The sequence below is a fragment of the Argiope bruennichi genome, chromosome 6, assembly GCF_947563725.1.
Source record: "Argiope bruennichi chromosome 6, qqArgBrue1.1, whole genome shotgun sequence".
Taxonomy (NCBI): domain Eukaryota; kingdom Metazoa; phylum Arthropoda; class Arachnida; order Araneae; family Araneidae; genus Argiope; species Argiope bruennichi.
This window is the reverse complement of record NC_079156.1, coordinates 75,053,476-75,066,630: the sequence shown is the minus strand read 5'-3', so window position 1 is coordinate 75,066,630 and position 13,155 is coordinate 75,053,476. Positions and strand designations below refer to the sequence as shown.

At 28.6% G+C, this 13,155-nt stretch overlaps 1 protein-coding gene across 1 annotated transcript; it reads left to right on the top strand.

Moving 5' to 3' along the window:
• The first annotated feature begins 3,221 nt into the window (after positions 1 to 3,221).
• Positions 3,222 to 11,833, top strand: LOC129972789 (uncharacterized). Its single transcript, XM_056087051.1, has 2 exons — positions 3,222 to 3,355; positions 11,357 to 11,833. Exons 1-2 carry the CDS (start codon positions 3,344 to 3,346, stop codon positions 11,690 to 11,692), a joined length of 348 nt encoding a protein of 115 aa, XP_055943026.1. The 5' UTR covers positions 3,222 to 3,343; the 3' UTR covers positions 11,693 to 11,833.
• The last annotated feature ends 1,322 nt before the right edge of the window (positions 11,834 to 13,155 follow it).

Sequence of the window (13,155 nt, the reverse complement as noted above, 5' to 3'; positions counted from 1 at the left end):
ACTGATTATATGTTATTTACGATTTTGATGCCAATATTTTATAAAAATATTCCACACGTAACATGTAGTTTTTAGTCATCGCTTCAAAATTGCAAGAATAGGTAGAGCGATAATCTGTCAGCAAGTGGCTGACAGATTGGTTTTAAATTTAATTCATTAGTAACACGATTCATTTATAAATAACAATCTGAAAGAATACATGAGGTTTCTGGGATTGTTCTGGACATTTTTCCCTATGATAAAGACAGGGTTAAGTTTTGTGGGTCCCTTGAGCAGTGTACATTTCTGGGCCACCCTTGTCCACTTTAAACTTCCAAGATCTTGCATTTTTCATTAACTTTAACTTGATATTTATGTAAACAAATTTTAAGTTATTAATTGAAACAATAAAACACTTTATTGCGGGTCATCTTCTTGAAAATGAGTAAAATAAGTAGAATGGGGTAAAAAAGTTTTTTTTTTTCAAATAAATTGGTTTTAATATCTTTGAACACATTCGAAATACTCAAATAAAAGTAGGACAGGATAGCTGAATCGTGAGTTATTATATCAGTTAAAAACAAATTGATAATAATAATCTGAACGATAATAATAATAATAATAATTTGTTCCCGAATCACAATCTCATTATTATTTAATTTAATATATCAATTATATTCTTTATTCCTTTTATTATTTAATTTAATAGATTAATTATATTCACCATTATTTTTATTTTTATAAAAAAAAACTATTGCAAACAACCGATTCAACACAAACATCGCTCGATGTTACCAAAAATCTGCTAAATTTATTAAAAAAATATTATAAAAAAGCAAACGCGACATATTGCCAATCATTCCAAACTGATGGCAAAAACTATTTACAAAGATCATTTACTGATTCGTCGTCAACTTCTGCAGTCGCTCGCGTGGTACAATGGCTAATGACCTAAGAATTCACGACCTGAAAGCAAATTTGGGAAAGTGATAATAATCTGAGTATAATGTTCTGAAATTTAGAAGATATTTGATTTTAATTTCAATGTACTGAGGTGTTTGATTTTTATTTGAAATTTACTGTATGGCATGCTAAATTGGAAAAGACAGAAAATAATACCTCTCCACAGTGCAGGACAACATTCTATTAGATGATCTAAGCATTTAGCAAGAATCTGTGGCATTCCACGATTAGACTCTGTTTATATACATCATATAAATGATCGGAACAAATTGTGTTTGGACTATTCTTAAAATCTTTTTGTTCTCATTTTTATGATTCATTCTTTCATTCAACTCCCACGAGAGACAGCTCATCCTTTTGGTTTTAGAACACTATTCGATCTGTCAGGTGGAAATAAGTAATTCTTATGACTAAAAGGGCAGAGTCTAACTGCTAGGTCTTGTTTTCGAAATATATATGGTCCAGGCTGTAATTTCGATTCCTCGGAGCGTCTGAAGTCCATTTGAATTTGTTTTATATTAAATCTAATGTCGAAGGTTACATTTTTTTTGTGTTGGTGTGGCGTTGAAAGTAGGAAGGGAGAGTACCTTTGAAATGGTGTCTTTGTAGTTAGTAAATAATTTAAAATGATGTAATATTACTTGAAGAAATCTTCATGCTGCTTCAAGCAGCGAAGCATTTATATTACTAAATTAAATTATGATTTAAAATTTTATTTTTATTTCATTATTGATAGTTCAATTATTAGCAGTTTTTTAAGAGGAACCAACAGTTTATGAATTTGAATATATATTTTCATTCAAATATGAACAGCTGAAATCTGTTTCACAATACATTATTTAGAGAGAATTAATGAAATTCCTAAAAAATGCAGTGTTAAAACTTTTTATAATTATTACATTTCGCAAAAAAATAGCTATACCTGAAAATGGTATTTTAGTTATTTTCTAAATTCGCAACCTTGCCAAATTAATCATGCATAAAATGATAATGGGGGGGGGGGAGATATTCCATAATAAATTATCGGCGCTTTTTATAACGGTTTGAAATCAGCTTCGGTTTCAGTTCCTCTGGTCTTGAATCCTCTTTAACTAAATTTTATTTATTGAAATGTAATATTATTGATGATGTCAAAGTAAAAATCATAAATTATTTAATATTGTTGAATGATGTATTAATGTTTTATGATGTATGTTGGCATGCCATTCTATCCCATTTATTAAAACAAGTAGATATATAATAGAACATTGAAAATAGAAATTGCGTGAAATAGAAAATTATGCGAAAAATGAAGATTTACTTATTTGTCAATATAAATTCTTGTTTGAAAGTGAAATTATGAAAAAACTTTTATAAAACATAAAATTCAGCTTTAACTATAAAAATATAGAAGCGGAATGACTTCTTAAAATAGAATTAACAAATTTAACATCACTTTTTTATTTCTTTGTATGAAAAAAACAAACATTCTCTTAAAATGCCTTTAAGACTTTTTTTTTTCTTTTTTCATTTTCTGAGTTTTAAAATTTGTTAAAAAGTAATAGAATTTTAACCCTAATAGTTGTTTATTAACTTAGATTGTTCGGAGGCACACGAATAGATAAATTTCAATGAAAATTTGGCTCAAATCTACAATTTTCTTATAAAATGTATACGCCAAATTCCATTTATATACCTTTTCCTATTTATAAGACAAACATACTTTTTAAAAAAAAATGTATTTTTCAAATTCAGAGATGTCTGAAATATACAGATTAATCAAAATCTAGAGGTTGAATTCATTGATGTCTTGTTTCTATTCTATATTTCGCACACCAGAAAGTTAAAAATGGAACAAACTTATTCATGTTGTTACAGTCAAATACAAAATTTATATTACTTAAATAATTTATATCACTAGTTCAAATAATTTAATGATTTAAGTTATTTATTAAATTTATTTTCAGTATTTAACTGAACAAATATTATCTTTATTTGAAATTCAAATCTAATAATATTGCAATAACATATTGCATGGAGTAGCACATTCCAGCCTGAACAAATTTTGTTGCAAACGTTCCCCCCCCCCCCCCGCTTCAAAATGGTTTTCCCACAAAAAAATGCTATCGGTCCCTTGGTGTTAGGGGAGCATGATAAGAAGGGGATGAAACGGGGGAGTTGGAAAATCCACCTCGAAGGGCCAACCAGACGAAGGCCCGCATACCTAAACTTTTCTTATCCAATTACCTTTCGGTTACAGTGACGCCACAAGTCTAGAATATGCCTTTGAGAAGCAAATATGTTATATATATGAGAAAAGACAATTTTAACTGAGCTGCATTCTTTACTGAAATCTAGGATTCGAAAGTTGGAAAGCTTTAAAGTTATTTTAAAGGGCCTTCAGTTCGAAACATAGTACAAAATGAAGAATATCGTAAGTGAAAAATTTTATTTTTACAATTTTCTTATTGCGTCCATTTAAATACAAAACATCTAAGCTTAACAAATTTTCATTGCTTGAAATATTCGTCACTAAGAATTTTTTTAAGAAAAGTAATTTTGAGCTGTATGTTTATTTAATAATGTAAAAATAAATGGTTATATAACTTCTCAAAGCATTTAGAAATTTGATGTTCGTTCTTAAATAATCAGCACAATGTTTTTTTTTATTTGAAAAATATCTAAAATAGATAAAATTTTAAGTAGTGTAAAATTTTTTGAACGATTTCTTAAAGTTATTCGTGCTTTAAAATAAAAGGTATTGAGAATGACATTTTTTTTTTTTTCCGTTTTTCAAAATCCTAATTTTGTAAACTAAAGTTCGGTGATGCGAAATTATTAATAATATTGATAATAATTACTTTTAAAAATCATTTTTCGTTAATTTTGATATAATTTTTTTTAATGGAAATGTCTGATATAGTTTTTTTCTCCACTTTCTTCTATTTGATGAAAAAGTTTAATTTTTTGCTAAAGCACTTAAAAATCCGCAATACTTAAGATGAGCAATTATTTCGGCTCCTAAAATAAATCTCAGCAGCATTATTGATATAAAGAGCGTAGTATTTATTTTTACGATGACTGAGATAAAAATCATGAGGTGGTTAAAATTTATGAGTGACATTTTAATTCCTCTACAATTATTATGCTTGTTATTTCCGATAATCATATTTATTATTTTAGTTATATTAACTGCTGTCATTGATATTTCCGTTATTGTTGTATATTTATTTATTTATTTTTACTGTTATATTAGAAAGTATTAAAAAAATTCTCTACTTTATTATTATATGAAAGTAAGAAAAATTAAAATATTCGTATTTCAGTGCTGTTATAATCATCTTCTTCTCATGAAAATGTTGCTGATTATTATTATCTTTTTGTTGCTGAAAATCATAAATTAAACCAGTAATTTGTACTATAACCGATTTTTTTGGGGGGGGGGGCAGGAAATTTTCCTTTCTTATCAAAATGAATTGATCTCTATTTATGAATAAATTTGATCTCCAAAATCAATTCCTTAATTTAACTCTTATTAATTTTTGAAGACTTGCTAATTGTGGCAATCCCGATAAGTTACAGATAAGTGAAGCGAGTTTTTTGTTGACAGGCGTGATTTTGAAATGCGTGGGGAGAAAACGAAACCAATTCGTAAGCCCTCATTCCTATGAAAGGAAATGGTGGCATAATAGATTTCTTTTAAAACTGTTTAGATGCCATGATAGAAGAAAGGTACCTTAATCCATTTTAGTATTAAGTGTAGAAGTAATTTCATAGCAATTTTTTTAAAAAAAATCTCGTTATTAACTTTTTATGGAATTCACTAAAGCAAAAGAGTCCATAAAAAAAAAAGTTTTGCCTTGCATATGCATTCTAAACACGCTTTTAAGTAAAAAATAAAACTTTTTTTAAATTATTTTATTAGTCAAATAAAAACCAAGGTTTCCATTATTGGAGTACCGATCTTATTAACCTTAGTTAAAGAATTATTTTTATCTCATAATACAAAATTAAAATATTTTTGGCATTGGGATGAATTTAAGAGAAATAATTCATTAAGCTTATTAGGTAAAATTATTTCATTTATTGATTAATTTGGTTAAATACTAATTAACAGATCAAGACATCTCATTATTATATGAGAAGCACCAGGTTTTCGTTACATTGGAAATTTTGCCAGAACATACGCTAATTTACATTAACACATAAGAAATAGGAATATTGTTATAAATATTCTTCCTGTGGCCTTAGAAACGATCAAAGGAAAAGTATGTTTTGATTTTAAAATTGGAACTATACATAATCTATTAACAGTGGAGTAGTGCGTGTAAGTGGCTCCCTGGGTATAATACGATATTTTGGATTATTATTTCGATTACTGGCAATTATTTGTATGGTATGGGTTATTCTTTCTTGTTGACTATCGTCGCTTTGCCCAACCAAGTCACTGAGACAATGGATTGAATTGGATTGGAATTTGGATTTTTATGATGCAAAGGCTAAAATGACCATGCTACAGTAAGACCAAAAAAAAAAAAGGATTCATGCTAAAGAAAAAAAAATCTAATGACTATTGTCAGAGGGACCTTTAGAGGACATATGTATCATATGAGATATAAATATAATTTTGCTCTGGGGTTTATAATTTTGCGTAAAAATAATGTACCAAATTTAATTTATCTAACTCTTTTTATTTTTGCTAACATAGGGAGACTAGGCAGAATTTCCCGTTTTAACTCTTTTCCAATTTTTTGACTAGAAGAGGGTTAAAACGTAGTGAAAAAATCAAAATCGAATTTTTAAAGACTTTTTTATTGCATTTTAGAAACAGAAGAGAGTAAAAATATGTTCTTTCCTCAATGGTAAGAAATTTATAAATCATACGCAATATTTCGTTTGTTACAACTTGAAAATTGCTTATCATATTATTTTATTTTATTCTATGGAAGTTTTCTTTTTCAATGATTTTAATTTTTTTAATTATTCTGATTCATGAAGAAATCTGAATCATTAACAAGTTCACATAAGTGTTCTGTGTTGTTTTTAATAACCTTATTAGGTTGGAAAATCTAGATTATTTTGAATATGATTAACAATTCCGAAAATGGGAAAAACCTTTCGAATGGCTATTTGTAACTTATTTCACATAAGCAGTGAATAATCGACTTTGACAAGGACATCATCAACGCCCTATTTTGGATTACAGGGCGTCAAGTCTGAAAACAGCTAAACGGAGAGATATTAACTCTGACAAGGACAAAATGAACATGCTTTGTTAGAAAGAAAAAAAGAAGTATGATTGGCAGATATGTTTAGTTTATGTTTTGTTCAATATTGGAAAGCTCTGTTTGATGATCAAAAATAGAAATATTAACTTTGGGATTAAAAAATAATTCGAATAAATACAATTAAAGATCACAGTAATAATACAGTTTATATCTACGTAGAATCCTTTAGAGACTTTTGTGACTTACTTTCTGAATTCAAAACGGGTTGCGCTCTGAATTCAAAACGGGTTGTCTTATTGAATCAGCTGGTAATTCATAGAATACTCGTAACGCCTTTAAGGTATTTATGGTATTACACTTTTTGTAGCGAATCAGGATATCGTTGAATGATTTAATATTGGTTTATAAACGTAAAAGTATGATGTCCAAAAAACGGGGAAAAGGAAATTTTGTTTAACGTTTTCTGACTTCCTCACGATCTCTATGTTTTCTGACAATTGGCTGATCTGAAGTAGAGTAGACGGAATCACCCCATTCACCCTTTTTCATCAGCACTTTTCAAGTTATGACGATAAAATTGATACACTATTTTTTTTATCAAATTTTTCTTGCGGAATTCAAATTGTTAAAAAATAAATAAAATGTTCATTTTTTGCATTTATATATCGTCTTTGCTTTTTTATTTGGGAAATGAAAAAAAAAAAAAAATTAGATATGCTTAGAGATGGTTTTGTTTCTTTTCGTTATTTTTTTTTTTTTTGCCTTTGTTGTTTTAAACGATTATTGTTTTTGAACGATACGTGTTGTTCAAAAGTGTGTTGGTTGCTGTATCCTTGAGTGTGTAATGTATTGTTCAAATAGTTATCAACATAAGATATTGCTTAGTTATATAGTATAAATTAACCGTTATAGCTCGCCAGGGATAATGGTTGCATTTAATTACAATTTAATTGCTTAGATATAGCTTCATGTCTACGATTCCATCAAACTGTCAAATATGAAAGCTGTGTTATTTTACTAGTCTTGCAAATGTTCCTTATGGAGATCAGTCAGATGGCACTTCTGGAAACATAATTGTTCGATTCCTCTGTTTTCGTATTTTCACGTAACTTCGCCTTTTTATTCGTTTCATTCGTTCGCGTGGAAGAGAATCAAGAGATCAACTATTTGATGAAACAGTGAAAACGATTTGTATTTTAGGGCAATAATTGAATCTATTACTGAAAATTAGTCAAACATTTTCAGAATTGCCGAAATTTGAATAACAAAATTGCACGACTATTAAATTCATAAATTTTGAAAATTAAATAACATAATTAAAAAGAAAGTTTTTAAAATTTTGATGCAATGTAAAAATTATTTTTATATTTTTGGAAGTTATCGCGGAAAAATCCCTAAATTCAACTTAAATTTTAGTTTTAAAAGACTGCACATTTCTGCCTTTCAGAGAATATTCGTGCCAGACTAAGCTGCTGTAAATCAAAGGATTTGGCCTATAGAACATGCTCATTCATCTTTATTATTAGTAGAGATAATATATTTGTGCTAGTTTTAAGAATTTATATATTACAGTTATTGTGATTAATCACTTATTATCAATAATAAATATGGTTGGTATCAATAACCTCAAATTGTTACCAATATTCACCAGATTTTTAATATTTGTTATTATTAATAGCAATCTGCTATTATTCATTCTTATCGAATGTTTTATTTTAATCGTAGCGTATGTATATAAACATTAAGCTATGCAATTCTTATTTTTGAACTCTTCCCCACTGACCACCAAAACCCTTTATATCCTGTGGTTCGACATGGTAGATAAAAAAAAAGCAATAAATAGTAATTATTCTGCTTTTTTTATTGTTTTTACTGACAATTAAAAAAATTCATATAAAATATACAGTAAAAATATTTAATGAATTGTTTAAAGATGACATGCTTAGTAATGATTCTTAAGAAAAAAAAAAGGGCTGCAGTATTAAAATATTCTACTTTTATCCAAGCAATTTTAAATTAGAAGTTCCGAGAGAAAAAAATTAACACAGGTATCACCTGCCATTGAGGGCCGCGGTGGCCTGGTGGTAAGGTCTCGGCTTCGGAACTGGAGGATTTCAGGTTCGAGACCCGATTCCACCGAAGAACCCTCGTGTAAGGGGGTCTGTTGCACGTTAAATCCGTCCTGATCAAACGTCCTCCCACTGGTGTGGTGTGGAGAGAGGAGTGCCAGCTCAGGTGTCGTCCTCGTCATCTGACCACGGTTCAAAATTACGAGGTCCGTCCCAAAATAGCCCTAGTGTTGTTTCAAACGGGACGTTAATGTAACTAAAACTAAAAACATCCCCTGCCATTGGATCATCCCTAATAGCTTGTATAGGGATGAAATAAAACGGAACAAGGCAATCATCCTATTTTGTAATACTATGAAACTTCGTTACGGATAAACTTTGAAATATCGAACAGTGATTTAAGAGTGATCAGCCTCCACATTTATATATTTCATTCACCGTTTAACTCCTTTTAAATATAGTTAATTTATTACCGTTGCCTTTCCAAACTTCCTAAATAAATCAAAGGAGAAAATTGCCAATTTTTAAATGTACTGCTTTATACACTTTCTAGTCTCTTAAAAGATAATTTTTCAATTTTAGAACGAACCCATTTTCAAGTCATTGAAAATTTATAATTTTAATCGCAAATATTTCCGCTAATTTTACAGATAATTCTATGAACCTTTTTCCTATATTTTTATTATGGTATAGCGTATTTTTTTAAAAAAATTGGAATGATTGGACTCTCTCTTATTTTTATATTTCGGAACTTACTCATTTCTCTACTAGAGCCGTTATATCTGTCTCAATAAATTCAGCATAGGTAGATGTTATTTCTCTGGTTATACGAGACGCGGTTTTGAATTTAAAAATCAAGTACATATCTTGGAAAAATACTCCTCCCTGTTGTCAGATTAACTCAAAACTTTGATACAAGTGTTTAATTTGGCTGTAATCGCCATTAATTATATACTTTTTAAAAACTATCTAATCAGAGCCAAATAAATAGACAAACGGACAGAAAAATAGTTCAGTAACAGAAAAAAAGTCTTAACGGTGGCTATTATCTTACAATTTTTCTCGTTAGAAACACTTTCTGTATTTAATCCATTGAATTTTTAACTTATTATGTTTACTTTTAAGTTATTATGTTTACCCATATATTTTGTAAACAAAAATAATAGTCACAATTTGAACTGCGCTTTCCTCCCCCTCGAGACCTCCACATTATGCAAATTCATCAAAATCTCACGGTCGATAATATAAATATTTTTTTTTTTTTACTTTGCAAACCCTGTTATAATGAAAAAAAAATTTTTCTAAAAATCTCTTAGCATAAATGCGAAACAATATGTTTCTGACAATCAACCATTCTCAGATAATTAGTAGTAAGTTTTGGTTTTGTGGAAATCGGTAGAAAATATTATCAAACTAGTCTTCAAATAAGTTCAAAATAAAAAAGCACTGCCCTTGAAAAGTCCTTCAGTTCCAGACTTTTCCTAACCTTGTCCTTTGTTTCGCTTAGTTACATTTCCACAGATTTGACCAGAAGCTTTTTGTTAGAAAGTGGTCAGGTGTTTGTTCATTGGTGTGTGAAAATTACGTCATATTTCACGATGTGTAATTTATGAGGTCATATTTACTGAAAGCATTTCATAACAATCTCAAATTATAAAATTTCAGTTATCAAATTTAATTTGCGATTCATTTTAGAACAAACAGGAACATGGCTAACAGGAAACTAGTGAAACAACAATAATTGTTTAATTCATCGAAGATTTCGAACGAAGAAAAATTGGATAAAGTATATATCTATATATATATATAATTACCGAAAACAACACTCTTTTTGTATAATCATCGCCGTAAAGATTAATGTTTAGCAGTTATAATTGATAAATAAGATAATAATTATAATTTAACATGTAATAGTTTTAATACACAAAGAAATGCACTACTTTTTACAAATATTCAGCCACGAAAATTCAAAATATCATCTAAATATTTTTAAAAAAAAATGATTGGAATACTCTACTGCAGTTTTTCAGTCAATATATGGCCTTGAAATTTAATCTTCAGCGATAGCTGACATAATAAAAAAAATCAGAAATAGAATTTTTTTAGTTTTTTATTTCACACTAATCAAAATAAATTCAAACAGCAAACGATATTTTAAAAGTTAATTTAATCGAATTGTACTTTGACAAGAAAAAAGCATGTAATTGAAATGTTATTAATATTATAAAACTTTAAAATATCATCTAAAGGTTTTTTTTTTTTTTTTTTTTGAAACGGAAAAGTTTTGATTGGAATATTCTACTGCATTTTTTCAGTTAATAAATGGCCTTAAAAATTATTCTTTAAGGTAAGGGCGTACTTTACTTACATAATGAAAACAATTCAGAGATGGAATTTTTTTTAGTTTTTTACTTTTCATTAATCAAAATAAATTGAAACTGCAAACGATATTTTAACATTTAACTTAATCGAATTGTACTTTGAAAAAGAAAAAAAAAATATGTAACGAAATGTTATTAGTTTAAATTGTTGAGATGGGTAACTAAAACAACTATTAGATATCGAGTTTAAATTTTTTAATTAATTATTTGAGAGAAAACATATAAATCAAAAAGTTATAAAAATTTAAATCACTAATACAATGAGTTATCAAACGTTATGATGGCTTTAACAGATCAGGCTTAAATTTTAAACAAGTGCTTAATTTCATATTAATTTGCAGGAAAATACAATTCTTGATTTACCTCTTTGCGTTTTGTGCTAGGAGGTGAACTAAAATTCATACAATCTTTTTCGGTTTCCAGTTTGAACGCACTTGAAAACGAATTTTAACTGCAAATTGTGAGATAAGGCACATACTTTATATAGATGACATTCAATGATAGTTCAGGAGTCTAGGAAAACTTCTGGCCTTTCTGGAGGCATTCAACAAATTTATAATCATGAAAGTTTTCAAATACATTTGATCATGCGAAAAGACACATAGTGTATGCTCAAAATCTGAAAGACAGACTGGTTAAATTCGGTTCGTAATGCTTTTAATTAAAATATGCCATTACTTCTTCTGTATGAATGCTTATATGATTTATTAAATTATATTATAAATCGAATCAAATTTTTAAAAAATTTACCTTTTAGATTTTTGCAACCATCTTCGCTGTGCTTTTGGGCTTAGCTTATACTGCTCCCACAGCTGATGTAGCAGCTGCTGCGACAACCCTTAAGCCTGGTATCCAAGGTAGACATGGCCTAGGAATGTTTGGTTACGGGATTGGAGGCTACGGTCATGGAGGATATGGACATGGTGGATATGGTCATTCTCACCATGGACACGCCGGTCATTCTTCAGGAAACTACAACCAAGGTAGCTATGAAAGAGGAACTTACAACCAAGGAGCTTATCAGCAAGGTCATCGAGGTCACTTATCTCATGGATATGGTCACGGAGGGTATGGTGGCTATGGCAAAAAATGAATAATTTATTTCGCTTCTCTTTGAATGCTTCATTCAATATCATTTAGATCGATGAATGAAAATTGATACTTGATAAAATAATTTTAAAATTATGTATTCAAGTTTTTCTTTGTTTTAATAAAAATATTTTTTTTAAGTAAATGTGCAAGTATTGACTGGCAAAAATTTATTAATATTACATTGTTTTAAACACATAGATTTTTGTTGAACTTAATTTTTAATGATCTATTCCAGTTTGAAGATGAAAAATTTCTGTGGTTAATATTAATTTTTTTCTCAAAAAGAAAAAGCAGTTTAAAATTTTTTTTCATTTCTTGGAAATTAGGAAATGAATAAGAATTTCAAGTTCCTTTATACATTATAACATATTTCCTTACTATGAATATAAAGATAAATATTTATAAGTTGGCATCATTTGTCAGTGTACATTTAAAGCATTCAAGGAAAAAGTAAAAAATCAAATAATAATAATATATCTTCCTTACGTTTTTTAATAATGACAGAGGTAGGGGTATTCTTGGCGCAAAAGTAAAGTAAATGTTCGTATTTAATTTTTTTATAATATAACAAATGGGGTGACATTCTTCTTTGAATATCTTTCAAAGGAGAACGCTTTTCATAAAGTTCAGCATATTTTTGGGAGATAAATGTGAACATTGTAATTTTCATATGTATTCGGGTGGTAAAAGAGTTCTTTTCAATTATAGTTATGGTTTATAAATAAGTTTCTAAAATTTCCTATTAACAGTTAACTACTTAGAAATACATAAATTTTAAAATCTAGGAAGGAGACGATAGACCCTTTCCAAAAGTAGATAGGGCGGGGACTCTGAGAAAAGAACTTTCGCTTCTATGGGCCTGAAACACCAGAAATTGGGAAACGACTAGGCGATGGATACTTTTCTCTTAAGCGTATTATTTACATCCATTTTCATTCGGTCCCCCCCCCCATCTTCCTTAAAAAAATTTAAATTTTTGAGTAATTAACAGGGTCGTTAACTTGTTTTTAATTGTTGATAATTTTATATAGAGATATTAAGATATTTATACATAAAACATAATAAACACATAAAATGTTTGATTTATATATCTATATATGTAATGATATCTTCAAATCTAAATTAAATCCTGATTAATTTCCCAATTTTTAACTTAATCCGTATTAATTTAATTCTAAAATTTTCTCTTATTTCCTGATTCAATTCCACCTTTTTTTTATTTAATTAATGCCACACGAGCTGTAAAATTGCTGGAATCGACAAATTCCACACTCCTAGTGAAGGAATAAAAAGCTGTAAAGTTAAGCGAATTCTTTTAAAATATACTTATATTCCCCTTGCCTAAATCGACACATTTAAAGAAATTCCTATCAGGATCTCCCAGTATATAATCATGGGGATAAATATTTAAATATCTCTCTTGTGTCGTGGTGTATTTTGATGTACTTCGTCGCTTAATTAAGG